Below are 23,022 nucleotides of genomic sequence, written 5' to 3' on the forward strand. Positions count from 1 at the left end.
TCATAATATAAATTCAAATACTAAATCTAATTAAAACACTCAAAACAAACAAACAAAAAAAAAAAACCTAAACAAATAAAATCATAATTATTGTAAATTATAAAAGGTATTTTAACATTAAAAAGAATCCAAATACAAAAAATGTACTAAAATGAATAGCCATAAGGTACTATTAAAATAAATAATTTTAAAATAAAACCCTAATGTAAAATATTAACATGACTATATGATTTTAGTATTTTTTTAGTATTTTTTTTTTTGATTTTTATATATATATATATATATATATATATATATATATATATATATATATATATATATATATATTACAATATTTTTTTTATTAAGTGTTTTTATTTATTTTAATTGTACTTTTAATGACTAATCATTTCTGTAAGATTTTTTTATCTCTTTTTTAAAATTATAATTTTATTAATTTTTAGTATTTTTATTTTATTAATTGATTTTTAAATTTATTTTTACTTTTTAATAAAGGCATACTTTTTAGTGTTTCTGTAATGTTTCATGTAGTTAATTGTGGCGTTTTTGTTACTCGGTTTCGTTGTTATGTTTCGACTCAGGATATGTGGATAACAATTTATGCTACACAGAAACTTTTATAAAGCGAAAACATAAAATATTCACTTTCAATCTAAGAATGCGTCTCCCAATTACTGTATGTGATCTCACAGTCTGAAGTGTGTCATAGGAAATCAACATGTGCAGTCATGAATAATTAAGCAAAGCATCTTCTCACTGAGTCACCAGTGTAATACAGGTGTAAGAAAATGTGATATTCTGATGAAGATGAAAATAGCATGAAAACTTTAACCAGTTTCCTCCTACAATTAAAATGGGTGTCTATGATGTATGTTAAAATATAAACATACTGTACAAAATACAGTACAAATAGTGAAATATTACTATAATTTAAAATAGCTGTCTTCTATGTGAACATCTGTTAAAATGTAATCGATTTCTGTGATCAAATCTGAATTTTCAGCATCATTACTCCAGTCTTCAGTGTCACATGATCCTTCAAAAATAATTGTATGATGCTGATTTGAGAAACAATGTATTATATAATGTATGCATTCATTTTCATTATCTTATTAATTTTAAGGAAGTGTTTTTAAATGTTTTATTATTATTATTTTAATTATTTGTTTTAATTTTACTATTTTATGTTTTTATTACTCTTTAATTTAATTTTTTTTGTGTTTTTGTTTTTTTTAGATTTTTTTCAATTGGTTTATTTTAATTGTACTTTTTTTTTTTTTTTTTTCATTTGTACTAAGTTTTTTTATTTTTGAATTATTTGTAATTATACTCAATGATTTTATTCATTTTTTTAGGAAGTTATTTATTTTGATACAGGTGATTTCAGTTATTATTTTTGTGTACATTTAGAATAAATTTTGCTATGAAAGTTACTGATGAATTCTGATGCGTTCACAGATTTCATGCGCAAATTCATGCAACGAATGAGACCCATTGAGTCAGTCTGAAGTTCACCTGCACTCAGAGCGCTCACAGTAAAACCCTGCAGAGCACATTTCCTGTTTAACAGGAAGCAATTAATCAACTGCAGTTAAACAGCACAGGCTCATTAATACAGGGACGTCCTGCTGGATGAATCCTGGATCTGACCCAGAATCCCTGACCAACCGCACATCTGCTGCAGCATCATCCGCTAATAAAAACGTTTCTGTCTGTTCTGTTTCAGCCCACGAGCCCAAAGTTCGGGAAGGCAGATTCTTACGAGAAGCTAGAGAAGCTCGGTGAGGGATCCTACGCCACCGTCTACAAAGGGAAGAGCAAGTAAGTTCAGCTCCTCTCCATACAGACACCTCCCGATGGGGCCTTTAAAAATCTTACACTTGGTTTGATCAAATTCATCACTTTTTGATGAAGCTGTATTAAATCATAAAACACAGAATCCAAAAAAATTTAAACCGAAGGCACAAAATTTGGATAAAGTAAAACAGAACTTTGATGTAAAAAAAATATAAAAAAAAATGATTGATTTAAAAAAAAAAAAATCTTTCTGGATATTATTGATATTTTGGTTCCCACATTTCTTTCGTTTGTGTGAATGAGCTGCTAAAATAGTACAAAAAAAATCATACTTGTGTGACGAACTGAGAATATGGGGGGAAAAAAGGATAAAAATCATAATTGTGAGATATAATCTCAGAATTTTGAGGAAAAAAAAATCATGCTTGTGAGACAAACTCAACATTAAAAAAATCGGAGGAAAAAAATCATGATTGTGAAAAAACATTGGGGAAAAATAATAATTGTGAGACAAACTCAGAATTTAAAATGAAAAAAATCATAATTGTGAGATATAAACTCAAAATTTAGAAAAAACAGTTGGAGAAAAAAATCATAATTGTGAGACAAACTCAGAATTTAGAAAAAAAGGAGAAAAATCATAATTGTGAAATATAAACTCAAAATTTTGAAAAAACAATTGGAGAAAAAAAAATCATACTTGTGAGACAAACTCAACATTAAAAAACAATATTGGAGAAAAAAAATCATAATTGTGAGATACAAACTCAGAATTTAGGAAAAAAAAAACATTTGGCGGAAAAAAACAATTGTGAGACAAACTCAGAATTTTAAAAAATGAGAAAAGTCATAATTGTGAGAGATAAACTCAGAATCTTGAGAAAAAAAATCATACTTGGGAGACGAACTCAACAGTAAAAAAAATGGAGGAAAAAATCGTAATTGTGAAACAAACTCAGAATTTAGAAAAAAGCAATGGAGAAAAAAAAATCATACTTGTGAGAGAAACTCAACATTTAAAAAAAATGGAGAAAAAATATCTCACAGTTATGATTTTAAACTCAGAATTTAAAAAAGGAGACAAATAATAATTGTGAGATATAAACTCAGAATTTAGAACAAAAACAACTGGAGAAAAAAAACAATTGTGAGACACTAAAAAATTTAAAATTTAAGAATCATAATTGTGAGAGAAAAACTCAGCATAAAAAAATATGGAGGAAAACAAACTCAGAATTTAGAAAAAAAAAAAAAATATCATAATTGTGAGAGAAACTCAAAATTTAGAAAAAACAATTGAAGAAAAAAATCATACTTGAGATGTAAACTCAGAATTTAGAAAAAAATGGAGAAAAAAATCATTTAAAAAAATCATAAAAACCCCTTATTATACATTTTTTGTTATTATTAATAATTTGGTTCCCATATTTCTTTCGTTTGTGTGAATGAGCAGCTGGAAGTATAGTGTACACTCAAAAAAAGTGCTGGGCTGTTTTAATCCAACTTTGGATCAAATATGGACTAATCCACCTGTTGGGTAAAAAATGTATTTGAAAGATTTAACCCCACAGTTGGTTTAGTCCATATTTGACCCAACATAGAGTTTCCAAAATCGGAGTTCTCTGTGTATTTCCGGCTTGTTTATGATTAAAAATCCCTCATTATGCATACATCTTTTTCCCCTCTGGCTATTATTGGTATTTTGGTTTTACAAAAAACAGTAAATGGCATTTAAATCAACATTACCTCTTGTATTTTCTCTCTGAATTGCCCTGTCACAGGAAAGAAAGAGTAAGAACATTATTTAACAGATTCAATGTAGATTTTATTAGTACACGTCATTACACGTCTACACGAGTATTTAAACTTGCAGTCCCTGCTTTTCTGTTGAATGTGAGATGTAGCCTGTTTAATTAAGTGAAATAATTTGACACCTCATTTATTTTGAGATCGTATGGGTTTTGTTCTGGAATTGCTTGCGCTATTAATTTTATTTGTGCAGGACTTAAAAGGTCTTAAACTCCACAGAAACCCTGCTGTGTTTCTCTGGGTTCTTTGACTCGTTTAGTAACGGAACTGTAAGCAAAGACAGCAGCAGATAATTATTATGATGTGAAATCTGAAATCATTCTTCATATTGCTGTAATAAAAGCCAGAGCCTGAAACAACGCGTGTTGTATAAAATCCTTTCTGCTGGGAGCGTTTAACGCCTGTTTCTCCTTCACACACGTGCAGATGATTACTTTCATAAATTAAAATCTGGAAAATAAAATTCCAGCCAGCGTGAAATGAAATGTGCATTATTGTCAGTGTTTTTCATAGTAATGATGTTATTTGTGTGTAAGTTTATTATGACCTCCACATTCAGATTCACTCCACTGCCTCCAAATTGCATTTCATTGACTTAAAGTCACAGTAAATCACTCTTGACCTGCTTTATTGTCTTTAGACACGCTCCTGATCTCATTGGGCACAAACCATCACTGTCTTTTATACAAAAACACAAAACAGTTTTGTTATAGTTTTGCAGCACCTCTTAAATGACTTTTTTTTTTTTCCTGATGACACCATCAGTCCCTCCTGTCAAACAATAGTCTTGGAAAATAGTTATTTGGATAAAATCATATTACATACAGGGCTGTTTTTTTTTTTGTTTGTTTGTTTCAAATTCAGTGTTTTTTGTTTCAGTAGTGTTTCTGGATTCTGGTTTAATACTTTAATTAAATTATGATAATCAAAACTCATTCAAACAATTAATTAATAAAACCTTGCTTATAAAAATTTTAAAATATAACAATTCATAAAATGTAAAATAATAAATAATGATTTATTGCTACACATTTAATTTTGTATTTTATTTAAAATAATTTAAATAAAATATTTATATTTTATACAGTATTTTTTTTAATATAAAATATTTATATAATTTTCATATATATTATTTTTATTTTATTGAAATATTTATTATATTGGAACATATTCATTTTATTTAATGCTTTATTGCATTTTATTATACTTTAGTTTATTGTATATGCATTTTTATTTTATTTCTCCAAATTGTGTTATCTGTTTTAATTTTTCTAAATTGTGTTTTGTCATTTAATATAACTTTATCATAAAAACTTCATAAACAGTTTAATCAGTCTTTTAAAATAAAACTAGATTCAAATCATTCTGTTACAACAAATTGTGATGTTAAATTAAATATAATTATTATATATAATTATATATAAAAATTATATATAATTATTATATATAATTAAATAAATTAGACAGAACGATATGTAGGTTTTTTTTGTACATTTATATATTTATGCAAGTTGCCTTTTCTGACAAATGCAAAAAAAATGTATAAAAAATGATTTAAATAGATTAATTATAGAGAAAAATTCATATTATGATGATATATATTGCAATTAAATATGTAAATAATATTATGTATACTTAGGATCTTTGAATATATGGTTTTATATGGCAATTTATTTATTTATTTATTTGTGTTTTATGTATTTATTTATTAGTATTGTTTTTATATATTTTATATATATATATATATTTGGGGCATTTGGCAGACACTCTTATCAAAAGGTGGTTGTATTGCAAAAGTATACATTTTTATTTTATTTTATTTTATTTTATTTTATTTTGCCTTTTCTGCCAAATGCAAAAAAATGTATAAAAAATGTATGAAAAATGATTTAAATACATTAAAAAATACATCATATATTAGAGTGAAACATTTGTATTATTGTGATTTATATATATTACATTTAAATATATAAATAATATTATGTGTAGTTTGGATCTTTGAATACGTGTTTTCACGCTGCAATGTTATTTATTTATTTATTTGTTTATTTAAATTATTATTATTATTTTATGTATTTCTTTATTTATTTTTTGGCATTTGGCAGACCCTCTTCTCTTCAAGCGGCTTGCATTTCAATTTAAAGTATACACTTTAATTAGTTCATGTATTTCTTGCAAATCGAACCCATAACCTCAGAGTCTGATTTCCAGGGATGTCTATACAATGCATTCTTTTTAATACTAGCTTTGATGGATCAGTCCTGTGATACAGGTGAATATCAGACCTGTTGATGTGGTGTTGTGTTTGCAGGGTGAACGGGAAGCTGGTTGCATTGAAAGTGATTCGTCTGCAGGAGGAAGAAGGAACACCGTTCACTGCCATCAGAGAGGGTGAGTCTTTTCTTCACATATTATTTTTAATATATGTGTTTTAACATGGCCTTCATATAACAAAGAGAAACTAAAGCTGAAGTCTGGCACCTGAAAGCTCCTGCTGAAGCTGTGATGTTGTGAGTGAAGCGCAGCAGATTGTGAGCGCGTGAGAATCTCTCTGCTCTCACCTTCAGCGCTGTCACTGCATTTTAATTGCGCTGCCTGTTTTTGATCTGCGTGATCCTGGGCTGATCATCCGGGGCCGTGCGGATCAGAAAAACGCTTTGAAAACTGAACTAATTCAGCAATTTACTGGAGATGTTCAGGCCGGCAGAACGTGAGCGGAATGAGAGAGAAACGTCGAAACGCTCTGTTCACACTCCTAGTGAGCTGACTACATAGGCAGGATTTTAAGATCTGATTTTGAACAAATTGAAGGTTACATTGCATGTGTTTCTTGTGTAGAATGATTTTCAGTGTGAGAACAGATCATGAGCAACATCCTGCTCTTACGAAACTGTGCTGAACAAACAAGTGCATGAGTCACTGCTTAAAATCAACCTGCTCGTGTTCAGCTTCAAGACAGTGTTTCTAGAAAAGCATAAAAAATCTGCTTAAAAAGTAAAATAATAAAAAAAGTTTCTGAGCTTAATCAGTGACAAACAAATGAGAAAAGAGCTAAAGTTAGTCATTGCTCAGTGAGGATGTTACTGCAAGGGCACAGTGATTTATGCTGTCAAGTATTTTGTTATTTTTATTTTATTTTAATTATTTAATTTTATTTAATAAAATATTAAATGAATAATAATTAATATATACAAATTAACAAATAAATGTTATTGTTTTATTCTCAATTCAATGTTTTAATTACTTTGTTTTAATTCCTAAAAATAATTAAATAAATTATTAATAAATAAGTCTAAAATAATTTTTTATTGCATTTAATTTTACTTCACTTTATTGTACATTTTTGAATATTTACTTTCTTTTTTATATTTTTCTAAATGTTATTATTATTATTTATAATGTTTATTTTTTTATTATTTATAATTATTATAATTCTAAAAATATTATTATTATTACATCATGTTGTTCTGTCCCTGTTTCATTTTCTGTCTTGCTTTTTTATGAAACATAGAAGGAGAATATCCAAAATTTGTTTTTTTAATACCGCAAGTGCACAGTTGCAATTTATACTGTCAAGTATTTTGTTATTTTTATTTTATTTATTTTTTATTTATTTAAAAAAATCCATACATACAAATTAACAAATAATTTTTTTTTAATTTATTTTAATTTCTGTTTTAATTACTTTATTTCATAAAAATAATAATTTGATGTGAAAATACGTTAATAAATAAAAATCTAAAAAAATTTCACTTAATGTTTTATTGCATTATATTTTATTTCAGTTTATTGTATGTTTTTGAATATTTACTTTCTAATTTACTTTTTCCTAATTATTATTATATATAATGTTTGTTTATTTTTTATTATTTATAATTGTTATAGTTATTATTATTATTATTATCATTATTTAGTGAGGGATTGACAGTCAGTATAAAGTTGATCAAATCCATTAATGATATTTATAGATATGGTGAATGACGTCACTTCCTGTTGGATGATTCCAACAGGAACTGGCTTTTGTTATTTAAAGTGTTTTTACAAAAGACTAACAGAATGGAAAGTGAAATGTCGATATAGTCAAAAAATCTTAAAAATGATTTTATTAAATGTAGTTCATTGAATATTCAGTATTTTCCTATATGATGTATATGACGGCAGGATTGACCCACGTAACGCACATCATTCCTTCATTTTACTCACAATCTGAGCTTTCATTTTGCCCTTGAAAAAGTAATCGTATTTTCCAGAGTCTTTCAAATCTGTTTACTGTTCCTCATGAAACGCACTTTGAGTGTTTTGCTCCGTCTTTGTAGTAAATTAAACCGTTCTGAGTGTTTTTCTACTCAACTGAGATGAGATTTCTGTGTTCTACAGCAATTCTGTTTTGTAATGCAGAGAAAAACGCATTGATCTGAGAAACATGGCAAACACGCTCATAAAACATCAATGTAAACCAGCGCTTTGCTACTGACTTCTGAGGATTGATGATTAGCTTTAATTGCAGTGTTCATGTGTAACTCATTAGCTGAAATAATAGACAGAAAGCTTAGAGAGCTGTTTCCTCTGTGTTTCTCACAGATTTATGAGAAAAGTATAAGTCGTGGGCATTGATTAGTGTATTAATGAAGCGTTTGTATTTGTGTTTGTGTCCAGCGTCTCTGCTGAAAGGCCTGAAACACTCCAACATTGTGCTGCTCCACGACATCATTCACACCAAGGAAACCCTGACGCTGGTCTTTGAGTATGTGGTGAGTATCAGACCTGCTCCGCTTTGCTTCCTGTACGAGTAGTGTTTCATTCATTTCATTTTCTGTAACTCCACTCTCAAATGTCAGAGTGTTTTCACGTCCCGTCTTCTATTTCTGTGCATCACGGGCCGCTGTGTCTCGTGTTTGTGATGCTTTATATGTGCTTTAGTCAGCATTACTCCAGCCTGAAGGTTTTCTTGCGCTTTGAAGTTTCAGTCCTGTTTCCCGAACCGATCGCTCTCTCCGTCCTGCAGCTCTGGCCCCATACAGAGATGCAATGAGATGCAGCCGCAGGCATCAGAGCTGCCAATTAATGCGCAGGAATAATTCAAGCAGTCATTTATACTGTCAAGTATTGTGTTTTATTTTATTTTATTTTATTATTTTTATAAGTATTTTATTTTATAAAATAATTAAATAAATAATAATTAATACATAAAAATAACAAATATATGTTATTTTATTTCACTTCTAAAGCTTTAATTATTTTATTTCATAAAAATAATTAAATAAATAATAATAAATACCTAAAAATAATTTACAAATAAATTAATAATAAATGAAAATGTACTTTATTGCATTTTATTTTACTTCAGATTATTTGCTTTTATTTTCTTCTTCTTCTATTTATTTTTATTTTTTATATTATTATTATTAAAATTATAATTTCTTATAATATTATTATTATTAATTATTATTATAGCTCAGTGAGGGATTGACAGTGAGTCAGTGGTGCGACTTCTGTTGTCATTTACTCGACCACATGCCGTTCTGGCCCTGTTTGACTTGCAGACATTTTTTTCTTTTAGTTTCTTATTTAGTATTATTAATATTTGCTTGTTTTTTTTATTATTTATAAATAATTAATTCATACAATACAGTGATTTATACTGTGCAATATTTTTTAGTTTTTTTTAAAAAAAAAAAAATGTTGCTTTTTATTTTAGTTTATTGTACTTTTTTTATTATTAGTTTTTCATAATTTCATATTATTATTATTATTATTATTATAATTGTTGTTATTATTATTATTGATAAAAGGCTAATTAATAGTTATCTCATAGTTCACCTCGTGTTCATATTAGTTATTTTGATAGTCACAAAGGAGATTTTAGGAATTGCAAAATTGCAAAATTGCAAAAAAAAATAAATAAAAAAATGCCCAAAAAAACTAAATAGACCATAATATTAGTGCATAAGATGTATATTCCAGGTCTTCTGTAGTCATATGAAAGATTTGTCTGTTGAACAGACTGAAAAAATACATTTAAAGCTCTTCAGTTTGAGTTAAATTCATTGTCGACTATTTTGATGATGATTTTATGGTGGTTTTGTTTTGAAATGGTCACTCTGTACTGTTGTTGCATGGAAAAGAGCTGTAATATGGGTGTAATATTGAAAGGTTTGTGTTCAGTCTTAATGTTATCTGGCAGAAACTGAGAGAGAGAGATGGCGTCGTGCGCTGGTAGGAGTGATGTGAATGTGAGAATAAGGTAAATCATTAATGTGATCATTTATTACAGTCCCGTTTGCCTCTGTGCTCTCTTAAAGGTCCCGTTTAATGTCTGAAGCAGCTTTAGAAATGCCAGTGTAAGTGTTAATGAGCCTAACGGGACGACCCGTGTCTGTCTGTAGGGAACGTCTGGTCAGGAGCTTCTGATTCTCTTCCCGGCTGGATAAAGAAAAAAAACTGCCTAAGGATTTTAGCTGGTCTGTCAGATTTATTTGGCTGCTGTGGTTTGCTATTTTTAGAGTCCTGAGCACATTTTATTTTATTTTATTTTATTTTATTTTATTTTATTTTATTTTATTTTATTTTATTTTATTTTATTTTATTTTATTTTATTTTATTTTATTATTTGTAATTTTTTTTTTTTACATTTTTAGTAGTTTAAATATATTTTTTTATATTTATAAAATATTTATTTTTAGTATAAAAATATTTCTATAATTTCTTATATGTATTAGTTTTATTATACTGCAATATTTTTTTTGTGTATATGTGTGTGTGTGTGTGTGTGTGTGTGTGTGTGTGTGTGTGTGTGTGTGTGTGTATATATATATATATATATATATATTCATTTTAATTCATTTTAATACTTTATTGCATTTTATTATACTTTAGTTTATTGTACATTTTTGATAGTGTTAGTGTCTTATTTATTATTACTTGTAATTGTTTATTTTTATGATTTATAATTGATTAATTATACCTATAATAATAATAATAATAATAATAATAATAATAATAATTTTGAAAAATAAAATAATTGTATATATAATAAACATATATATTTATTTATTTATTGTATTTGACCTAAAAATTGGGCTTCATAGTCTAAATCTTTGAAGGTGACCAGTGGAACAATTAGTAAGTCAGTTACGTCAAAAAGGTCCAAATAATTGAGAAGCTTTATGTAATTACAGTATCAATCGCTGATCACTGACAGGATACTCTGTTATCTAACATGACTAAAACACAGACATGTTTGATTTGGATGGATTTGAAATTACAAAGTTTATCTTTAAAACATGATTTTACTTCTTCAGTGAAAGCTAGAGCTCCTCTAGAGAGGGATTCAGACATGAATTAGTTCATTTGCTCATTAATACTGACCCGTACAGTACGAAAAACCAGACACTGAGTTAAAGGTCAGGAGAACATGACCTTTCCAATTAACTCAATACATTTATGTTCCCAGCACACATTAAAATAATTGTCCACTCAAACGATATGCGCACTTGACTTTTAAATAAAATGCACATTTAATTTGAGAGGACCGTTACATGGGCAAGATGTCACGAGTTAATTGGATCTGAAAAAGGAAAAAAGGAATGTCAAGAAAACAGGTTGTAGGTTAAAACGCATGTCAGCCTTGATTGATTCAGTCCTTCATAGGAAAAAAATACTTGTTTTTTTCCTCTCTAAATGTTGTGATATGCATTTTATTTTATTTTATTTTAGGGTCTTGAACATTTTATTTTATGTTTTATTTAATTATTTTGCTGGTTTTAGGGTCTTGGGCACATTTTTATTTTATTTTTTATGTTGTTATTTTTTATTTTATTTAATTGCTGTGGCTTGCTGGTTTCAGTGTCTTGAGCACTTATTTTACTTTATTGCATTTTATTTATTATTTTGCTGTGGTTTGCTGGTTTCAGGGTTTTGTGTACATTTTATTTTATATTTTATTTTATTTTGCTGTGGCTTGCTGGTTTTAGGGTCTTGAGCATTTATTTTATTTTATGTTTTAGTTAATTATTTTGCTGTGGTTTGCTGATTTTAGGGTCTTGGACACATTTTTATTTTGTTTTTATTTTTTATTTTATTTTTTGCTGTTTGCTGGTTTTAGAGTTTTTTTCAGCATTAATGTTTTTTTTTTATTTTATTGCTTGGTGGTTTCGGTGTCTTGAGCACATTTTATTTTTTAGAATTTATATTTTATTTTATTATTTTTATTTTATTAATTTGCTGTGGCTTGCTTGTTTTAGGGTCTTGTGCACTTTTTATTTTATTTTTTGTTGTGGTTTGCAGGTTTTGGAGTCTTGGGCACAAGTGTTATTTGTTTTATTTTATATTTAATTTTTATTATATTTATTTATTTCTTTATTTATTTTATTGTTACGAGGTCAGTGTCAGAGACTTTGCTATCGTTCCTTCATTAGCCTTGTTTTGCATTGTGTGCTTTTCTCATTCTACCTGTTGTCTCTAACAGATTTCTTTTTACTCTAGTAAACCGTATTTTCCCCAGAAATGTACATCTTCTGGCTAAATTGGATGAGCGTGAGATTGCGGCGCGGCTCTGATTTATTCATGAGGGCTAAGCTAACACGTCGGGTGTCAAAGAAAACAATCAAAAGGCGAAGATTGGACAGCGGCTCAGCTATTGATAGCGCGGGTCCGCTGAGAGACGCGCGCCGGAGCTTTAGATATTAATCTGAGCCACCGCTGAGCCTCATTTCACTCAGAAAATACACCCGCGTTTAGACGGGCGCCGCTAACAAACACAGGGTTTCGCGGCGAGGAAATCAATTGATTTTGCGTGGCGAGCGGTTAATGATGATTGACAGCGACGGACAGGCGAAGCTGAAGCGCGTTTGAGCGCGCGACTGCATTATTCATGAAAGGAAACGCGTTTATCTGCGGGTGTTTGCAAATATCAGCGGCCGTCCAACCACACAAAATCACAGACTGAGCAGAGCATTGTGGGTAATTCTCGCTCCCGCGGGCTGTGTTCACATGCACCGCCACGCACACCTCCAGACAATCACTGAAGAAAGAGACACACAGACAGGAAATGATTCCCGTTTGACACAGGAAGTGACAGTCGCGTCTGGTTTTGCTGTCAACTCTCACTTGCAGGAAAAATGACCCAGAAACTCTTTGTGTCCATGAGCTCATGACGTGTTTTTGTACCCTCTTTGGCTACAAAGGCAACATTTTAAGTGCTCATGATAAGGCTAATCCACATTATGGTTCTGTAGAAATTCCCACAATGCATTGCAGTGAAAAATAAAATCATCCAAGATGGTCTTCATTGAGCATTGAGCACTGAAAATTCAAAGTTTTATTTAATAAAATAAAAATAAAAATAAATATAAATAATTCATTATTTATATATATATATTTATTTATAAATTGAATAAAGAGAAATAACAATAAATCTAATAAATATATTAAACATTTGTTATTGTTATTACTATTTAAATGCACATAATAATTACATAATAAATAATGAAAAATATCAGATACTTTTTTTAAAATTATTATTATTATTATTATTAAATAATAATAGTAATGATAATAATAAATAATTTAATGTTTTATTTTAGTTTAATAATGAAATAATAAATAATGAAAAAATAATAATTATAATTTTTTTTAACAATTATTAGTATTAGTTAATAGTAAATGGATTTCTTTAATAAATAGTTTTCTTTAATTGAAAGAAATTAAATCAATACAATTTCATTAGTTTAATAATTAATTAACAAATAATAAAAAATATTAAATATCTTTAATAAAATCAACAACAACAATAATAAAACATTATTTTAATTTAATAATAAAATAAAAATAATGAAAAAAACTAATATAATATATTCAAATATATTTAAAAATATATTGTTAATAATAAATTATTTTAGAATTAAATTATTATTTAATGTTTTAGTTTAATAATGAAATGATAAATAATGAAAAATTATAAATGTTTAAATAACGTTTATTATCATTGCTATTATATAGTAATAATAATAAATAATTTTAGTTAATGAAGAAATAATAAATAATGAAAAATTACAAATATGATAAATTTATATAATAATAATAATAATAATAATAATAACAATTAATAATAATTAATAATAATATATTGTTATCATTTAATAATAAATGGTTTTAGTTCATTTTAAATGAATAAAACGGTCTATTATAAAATTATTTAATCATAAAAATAAATAAAAACTCAAATTTTCCTTTTTTGAACCACTAACCTTTTTAATCTACTAATCTCTATGTAAAAATAAAATACTGATGCTGCCATCTTTGTAAAATCACTTTGTTCTCCTGTAATTTGCCTCTGAATCTCAGGTGTAATTTTTATCTCTACAAAACAGAGCATTACTCATTAAATATGCATCCATGACATTTAATATTCTGGCTTCCGTCACTATTTATATTACATAATCAAAAATTTTAGATGAGAAAGTTTCTGAAATATGGTTGATGTGTAATTTAAATTTAATTAAAACTGCTGTATTTGAGCTATTGTGTTGTTGCGGTGTGTTTTTCTGCATATTAGTGTATTTTGAGTCAGTTCTCTAGGTTTTATTAAGTCTGTGTGTCCTGTAAGTGTCTCACGTCCCTCTGTTCTCTCTCTCTGTCTTCAGCACACAGATCTGTGTCAGTACATGGACAAACATCCCGGCGGCCTCCATCCGGACAACGTCAGGGTGAGTGAGACGCCGCTCTCTGCTTGCTTTGTTGTTTAGACTGCTTGTGAGTGATTTCATGATGAAGCGAATTTCAGATTTACTCTCCTCTAAAAGTCAGCGTTGGCTTGATCAGCTCATTTAGTGTCTATTCCTTGTCCAACAGTGTGTGTGGGGCTAGTTTACAGTTCAAGTTCAAGTTTCCAGCATGTTTTATAAGTATTTTCCTCTTGGGTAAAGACCTTCCAGGCCTCTTTAATTCCCCATGTGATCCGTTGTGCGGTCAGAAGTAGAGCAGGAGTTGTGTGGGTTCAGACTCTGACCCATTTTACCGTCCTCTCCTGCTCTTTGTCTGTCAGACGTGAGCGTGTGGAGCATCAGGGCCTTCAGTGTGAGGCTCTTCAATCAGTCATTCCTTCTTTAAAACATGACGTCTGAGCATCTGTATCTGTCCGTGTCAGTGTTTAATTAAGCAGTGAGACCACACACTGCCAGTAAATGTGTTTTCTTGAGCTCTGAAGGAAGAAATGAGCAGGCAGGACAGACTCATGACTACATCTGAGGTTTGTGGGATGTTGTAATATTTTCTAATAACCCAGTTTAATCTGCAGAGTCACTTAAAATACAGAACCAGACTTTCCGGAATATAAATTGTGTGGGTTTTTTTTTTTCTTTTTTATCATCTGAAATGTGCTGTGATTATATAGTTTGAAAGCATTTAACATCAAGCATGCAGATTGTTCAAAGCCACACATTTGGATTTATTTGTGTATTGCATTTTATACACATTGGTATTGTCTGTAATGAATGCTAATCTGAATGCCTTTATATTTAAAGGATTTGTTGTGAATTTTGCATCATTGTAGTATTTATAATGTTTGTAAATGTAAATTTTTAATTTCTGAATTTAATAGTACAATATGACTTATACACTGAAACGTACACGTAGCAAGGGGTTTTCTTAGTTATATAATAAATAAAAATAAAATTAACAGAATAGAAAAAGAATAGAGCAAGCTAATGTTAAAGGCCTTTTTAAAAATATTTTTTTATTTGTAATAAATAAAAAGAAAACAAATAAATAGAATACAAAAAGAATAGAGAATCTAGTGTTAGTTTTTTTAAGATAAGATATAAGATTAGATATAGAGAATAGAATAGAGAATATAATAGATAATAGAAATAATATAATAGAGAATAAAGAATTATTGTATATATAAATTAAAACAAATGATTGTTTTTATTATTAATAATAAATTATTTAATAATTAAAATGTAAAAATAAAAATATATATTTAAAAATGTTTTATTATTATTTAATGTAAAAATACATTTAAATATATTATTTAGTAATTCAATAATATTATTTCATGTGTGTGTGTGTTTTATATTGAATATAAAAAAAATGTTTTTTTAATGTTTTTTTCAGTTTTAGTTTGTTAACTATAATAACCTTGGTGCAGAACTTAGATTTCTTGTTTTGCAAATTTACATTTTTTTTTCTTTTGCAAATGCTTTTATCCAAAGTGAAATCTGGAGATTGGTTCATGCATTGAACCCATGACCTAATCGTTGCAAGCACCATGATTTACTACTGTTTTACCTACTGTGGTCTCGTTGACATCGCTAGTCGATTCGCTGATTACGACAGCATCATATTCTGATGCCTCCTCTCAGTATTTTCAGTTAGTTAGCTGGAGAAGTGACAGATGGAAAGTAGTCATGTTTTTCCTTAATGTATTTGACATAAATGGAAAATGCAGTTTTTATATGGCTAAAATGCTCCGTGAAATCAATTATAAAATCAATGTCTTCATAGAAGGTTGCAGTGAAAGAGCAGTGAGTTTGTATTTCATGTTGTGTCAGAGCGAAAGTGAGGCGTGATGGAGCGAATGAGGCCAGCGAGCAGAAGTTGCTTATGTAATTCATCAGCTTTTTGTCACTGTGGATTTACATAAATAAAGTATTTATCCCGTTCGCTCCCTCAATGAGATTCAATCCAATGGAGAATTCATGAGAAATGACGAGCAGACAGAAGAGAATGAGAGCGGCTCACCTGAAACAGGAACGGCCTGCGGTCGGTGTTCATGCACAGGATTTGTTTCCCAAACCTCACAGTGCTACAGTATGGAGAAAATCATGACAGGTTGCATTTTACAGGGGTTTCACAAACTTTAAAGAACATTTTTGACCGGGATTCACCTGTGGATTCAGGTTTATGAAGACAGTGAGCTTCAGAGAATGGTGTTATGGTTATTATAATGTCTTATTTTTCATGAATGTAGGTAAGGCAAGCATTAGCCAATGTTGAGATTAGTTTGTATTGTTACTTGTGTTACTTTTGGCAAGTATTTTATCCAAAAATGTTGTAATTTTTTTTTTTTTTTTTTACTTTTAACATATTGAGCTATGAAATATATAACATTTTTATAAAATTAAAATAATATTTAAAAAATAAATAAAATGATAAAAGCATGTGTGTATATATTTATAATTTTATTATTTTTAAAATATTCTTTTAATTTATTAACATTTTATATATTTTATAGCTCAATATGCAGAAAACACTACATCAAATTACATTTTATATACATACATCCACATGTATACTGTTTAATAGTGATAGAATAATATATAATATATAATACTGTATGCATTTTTGTTTTAGTTTGCGTTAACTATAATAACCTTGGTACAGTACTTGCATTTCTTATTTTGTAAATTTAATTTTTATTTATTTTTTCCTTTTGCAAATGCTTTTATCCAAAGTCAAATTTACGGATCAGTTCATGCATTTCCTGGAAATCGAACCCATGATCTTATGCAAGCACCATGTTCATCCAAAGAAAAAAAAAAAGTATCATTTTTTTTTTTTTACTTAGTTTAATTTAGCGTTTTTGGCATATTGAGCTGTAAAATATAAAATACATATTTTATAAAATTAAAAGAATATTTAAAAAAAAATAAAATAATAAATGCATGTATATATTTATCATTTTATTATTTTTAAAATATTCTTTTAATTTATTAAAATTTAATATATTTTATATTTTTAGCTCACTATGCCGAAAACACTAAATTTTATATACATTCAGCAACATGTATATACTGTTTAATAGTGTTAATAATTTAATAGAATAATAATGTATAATATTGTATGCATTTATACATATACAGTAGTTATTATTATTTACACAATATTTATTTTATATTGCTTTTTGTTTTATATTTTATATAATAATTATATAATAATATTTTTGTATAGATGCTTAATGCATTTTACTCTGCACAATGACAATCATGTGTTTTTAGCTTGCAGTAAAACAAAATAGATATCTAACAATTATCTAATGCAGCGTTTAACGATTGAATATTTCTTGTTTTGAGGATGCAAGGGTAAACATCTTTAGTGTATTAAGTAAATGATGAGTTGTTCAGTAGTTAATGCATCTTCTGGTCACTTGTGTTGTACTTCATCAGTCTGTTTTTAACATAAGAGCTCGTCCTTAGTGTCTTAATGATTTCTGGAGCGCTCGTCTTTAACAGTCAGACTCGCCGCCTCCTCAAGCATCATTTCATCAGATCCAAAATGGATGCTAAGTGGAGATTAGCTGCCGCAGTCACGAACAAACGCGGCACACAATGGTTGGAGTTTTAATTCTGCCCATTAGCTGGAGCTGATTCATTTGCTTAGATCTGCGCTAATAAAAGCCATTAGACTCTGGGCCGCAGGTTGGATGGTATTAGCATGTGAAAGGGAGCGCTCAGGGTGCTAGCTGCTAATGTAATTACTGGTCAAGCAGCAGAGAGACGGGCCGCGGGCGGCAGACGTCCCACACCAGACCCCGTTTCTGGGCCGGCGTCCAAAGCAGACCTCCTGTGCATATGCTGATCTCGCTCCAGAAATAACACGAGATCTTCACAATGCTCGTTACTCAGAATATACCGGTGATTCGCCCAATGTGTTGGGCTGCTTTAATGTGAATGCTTATGTGAATTTATTGATATGGACAGGCGGAAGCACCTCAGGAGACAAATGCTTTAGACCAGAGCGTCTGCTACAATCTGAACTACTGTATCTATCCGTTTGTCCATCATCCATCTGTCCTATCATTGTTTTAACCTTCGTTCTGTCTGTCTAATCTGTTCAACTTTCCACCGTTTTACTGTTGTGTCATTTGTTGTGTAATTTATTATTTATTATTTTATAATGCGTTCTGTCTATTGTTCAGTCTATCTTTTTAACATTTGTTTTGTCTGTTCATTCTGTCTAATGTTTGTTTGCTAATTTTATTGTTCTAACATTTTTTTGGTCTGTCGTTTGTTCTGCCTCGCATTCTAACATCTGTATGGTCAGTTCTAATGTTTGTTCTCTTTGTCATTTTAACCTTCGTACTGTTGTTTAAATGTTCATTCAGTCTTGTTCCGTTCCAACATTCGTACAGTCTGTTGTTCTAACATTCATTCATTCTCATGTTTGTTTGGTCTATCATTCTAACATTCGTTCAATTCTAATATTCGTACAATCTATTGTTTAACTTTCATTCAGGTCTGTCGTTCTAATGTTTGCGCAGTTGTAACATTCGTGCGGTCTATTGTGCCGACGTTTGTTCGTTCTAATGTTTGTTTGGTCCATCGTTCTAACATTTATTCAGTTCTAAGTTTCATTCAGGTCTATCGTTCTAACGTTTGTTCGTTCTAATGTTCCTACGGTCTATTATTCTAACATTCGCTCATTCTAACGTTTGTTTGATATATCATTCTAACGTACATTCAGTTCAAATATTTGTTTGGTCTATCATTCTAACATTCGTTCAGTTCTAACATTTATACAGTCTGTTGTTCTAACTTTTATTCAGGTCTATCGTTCTGATGTTCGTTCACTTCTAACATTCATACGGTCTATTATTTTAACATTCGTTTGTTCTAATGTTTGTTTAGTCTATCATTCTAACATTCGTTCAATTCTAATATTCATACAATCTATTGTTCTAACTTTTATTTAGGTCTATCATTCTAATGTTTGTTCACTTCTAACATTCGTGCGTTCTAAAATTTTTACAGTCTATTGTTCTAATGTTTGTTCATTGTAATCTTCATTCGGTCTATCGTTCTAACATCCGTTCAGTCTATCATTCTAACAGTCGTTCTAACTTCTAACATTTGCACAATCTTTGTTCTAACGTTCATTTGTTCTGTTGTTCTAATGTTTACTCAGTTCTAACATTCGTACGGTCTATTGTTCTAATGTTTGTTCGTTGTAATCTTCGTTCGGTCTATTGTTCTAACATTCGTTCAGTTCTAACATTTGTACAAACGATTGTTCTAACATTCATTTGGTTTAAATATTTGTTCAGTCTATCATACTAACGTTCTAACATTTGTACGATTTATTTTTCATTGTGATGTTTATACGGTCTATTGTTACAACATTTCTTCGTTCTAATGTTAGTTTGGTCTATTGTTCTGATGTTTGTTCGTTCTAATGTTTGTTTGGTTCATGACGTTCATTCAGTTAATTTTCGATCAGTCTATCGTTCCAACGTTCTTTCAGTTCTAACATTTGTTCGTTTGGTTTACTGTTCTAATATTTGTTCAGTGCAAATATTTGTTTGGTCTGTCATACTAAGGTTCTAACATTCATATGGTCTATTGTTGTTTTGTTTGTTTGTTTGTTTGTTGTAATGTTTGTCTATTGTTCCAAAGTTTGTTCGGTCCATCATTCTAATGTTCATTCAGTTCAAATTTTCATTCAGTTTATCGTTCTAACGTTTGTTCAGTTCTAACATCCAATTGGTCTATCATTCTAACAGTTGTTCAGTTCTAACTTTGTACGATCTATTGCTCTTGCGTTCATTCTGTCTATTGTTCCAACGTTTGTTCGGTTCTAATATTTTTACGGTCTGATGTTCTAACATTCGTTCATTCTAAAGTTTGTACAATCTTTTGTTCTATCGTTCATTTGTTGTAATGCTCGTTCAATCTGTCATTCGAATGTTCGTTCAGTTCTAATATTTGTGCTGTCTATTGTTCCTACATTCGTTGTTCAATTAAACAACAATTAATTGTTGTAACGTTCATTCAGTTGTTACATTCGTATGGTCTGTCGTTCTAACATTTGTTCAGTCTATCGTTTGTTCTGTCTATCAATCCAACGTTCAGTGTATCATTTGGCATTTATTCAGTCTGTTGCCCTAGCGTTTGTTCGGTCTGTTATCCGAACATTCATTCTAACGTTCATTCAGTGTATTGTTCTAACATTTGTTTGTTCTGTCTATTCTAACATTCGTTCTGTCTATCATTCAGTCTGTCATTCTAACATTCATTCGTTTTGTTCTAACGTTCATTCTGTCGGTCATTCTAACATTTGTTCTAAGCTTTGTTTTCAAGTTTAATGCTGCAGTCACAGTTCAAGCCTTAAACCATCTGAGGAAACAAACAAAGCCTTACATTTGGAGACTCAATCAGTGGCCTAAATTGTTGTGCAATTTTGCTAATGATTGAGTAATTACAAATAAAGCCATATACTGATGTTCTTCCCTCGTAAACCTTCTGCTGGACGTCACATTCAGGAAGAGAGGACTATCATGTTGCAAAGCATCAGAAGTAATTTGATCTAAGTGAGGGTTTTCTGCTGTCAGAGGCTCACTACCCTGCTGTTGTTGTGTTTCAGATACTGCTTTAAGTTTCTATAGCCCCATAACGCACTCACAATCTATATACTATCTTTAATCTTTTACTATTTATATATTCAATATTGATGATGAATCATTGTTTGAAATTTATACAAATGTATATTTTGAGAATTATCAGTATCAATCCCATTGGAATGAATGGAATTAGAATTCCTTTGAATTTTTAACTTATGATTTCTCAAAAACAGCCCAAAAATAAATATGCATTTATGCATCTCTTCTTGGGAATGGATGGGAATCACTGGCCCTTTTGCTTCGTATCCCATCGCCGTGAGATCTTCCCATGTCAGTGAAGAGCTGGACTCGTGAGACTCGCTGTACATCAGGAGAGCAGGTGTGGAGCTGATGGTCCATTGATACAGCACATTAAAAACCACAGCGCTTTCAGTCTCTCTGCTCCTCTAAACGACGAGTCGCTCTGACTCTCCAGCAGATGTGAGAGACTCTGGCTCATTTAGCAGCCATCCTGCTTCACCCACCACAAACCTTAAGACTTCTATAAAATCAAACACTGAATTTCTGCTTTACACTGGATTTTATCCACTGTGGTCTTATTGGATGGCAGATAATTGGTCATTATTGCAAAATAAATAGAAAATAAAGGTCGCCCAGTCAGCAGAAATGATTCATTTGGTCTTTGGTTCCATATCAGACAGACGGTTTGTATTTAAGTCTATCAGTTTAATGAGGGAGAAAAACCGTGCTGTCAGGAGTTTCAGAGATCAGTTCACACAACATCCGGACATATTGCGTCTCTGAGTTTTGTGTGGTTGCTAGATTGTGTCTGTTTTATTGTAATGGTTTTCTGGGTAATTGATAGGTTGTTTTGTTGCTAGGGTGTTCTGGGTGGTTGCTAGGCTTTTCTGGCTGTTTCTGGGTGTTTTCAGACCTGGACCTGAACTCCACAAAAAGCTGGTTATCTGGTTATCATCATCTTCTTCTTCTTCTTCTTCTTCTTCTTCTTCTTCTTCAATAACTTTTGGAAAATAGACTTTTATAGTAAGTATATTATTTTTATGATACTAATTTTTAAAATTTAATAAAATGAAAATATATACAACATTAGTAATAATACTAATAATAATAATAATAATAATATTTCACAACAGTATTTTATTAGATTAAAATGTAATATGTAAATGTTAGTTAAAATATAATTATTATTTTTCATCTTTATAATTTAAAATAAAAATGCAACAATGACAATAATAATAAAAAAAATAATACTAAATAATAATAAAATATTACATTTTATTTTACAATAGTATTTTATTATAGTAAATAGTTAAAATATTTATTATTATTATTTTTATTATTAAATAACTTTTGAAAAATATACTTTTATTTTTTTCATGTTTATAATTTAATAAAATGGCATTTTTTAAACAACAGTAATAATAATATTTCACAACAGTGTTTTATTAGATTAAAGTGTAATTATTTTTCATTTGTACAATTTAAAATAAATGTTAACAACGACAATAAAAATACTACTACTACTACTACTACTATTACTAATAAATGGGATAATAAAGGGATTTTTATAAAAAAATATATATTATAAATTATGTATACAGTCTTCTTTATATTAGTATTAGTAGTATTATTACATACTAGATTTTTTTACAGTACAATTTTATTTTTATGATAGTAAAAAATAATTAATAATAATAATAATAATAATAATTATAATTATAATTATTATTATTATTATTATTATTATTATTTTTGTTCATCCAGCGGATGGAAACTGCATCTGAACACTTAGTAAAGTAACTAGTAGTGATGCATGAGAGAGCTGAGGCTCATAATCAAACACCAATATGAGCTCATATGTTAATGTGGAATTATTGATGAAGTCTTAAGATGGATCATCAGTCCGATATGGAGATATGGCTGTACACATGATAAATTACACTCATTCTCACAGCGATAGGCGGTAATGTTTTCCCTGAAATGAATTGTCTGTTATAATGCTGGATGCCCTTGGATGGTTTGTATTATCAATACTCATCCCAGTGTCTGTGCTTCCAATG

The 23,022-nt window shown here is 29.3% G+C and overlaps 1 protein-coding gene across 3 annotated transcripts in view; it reads left to right on the forward strand.

Annotated features, from left to right (window-relative positions):
• The window catches only part of cdk14 (cyclin-dependent kinase 14), a 230,623-nt gene that overhangs the window by 49,275 nt on the left and 158,326 nt on the right, over positions 1-23,022 (forward strand). For all 3 annotated transcript variants that reach the window (XM_051132266.1, XM_051132268.1, XM_051132269.1), the window contains 4 exons: positions 1,727-1,821; positions 5,918-5,997; positions 8,263-8,357; positions 14,250-14,312. In XM_051132266.1, coding sequence (XP_050988223.1) covers positions 1,727-1,821; positions 5,918-5,997; positions 8,263-8,357; positions 14,250-14,312 — 333 coding nt within the window. The remainder of the gene's footprint in view (positions 1-1,726; positions 1,822-5,917; positions 5,998-8,262; positions 8,358-14,249; positions 14,313-23,022) is intronic.

This window comes from Labeo rohita, chromosome 16, assembly GCF_022985175.1.
Source record: "Labeo rohita strain BAU-BD-2019 chromosome 16, IGBB_LRoh.1.0, whole genome shotgun sequence".
NCBI classification, from domain to species: domain Eukaryota; kingdom Metazoa; phylum Chordata; class Actinopteri; order Cypriniformes; family Cyprinidae; genus Labeo; species Labeo rohita.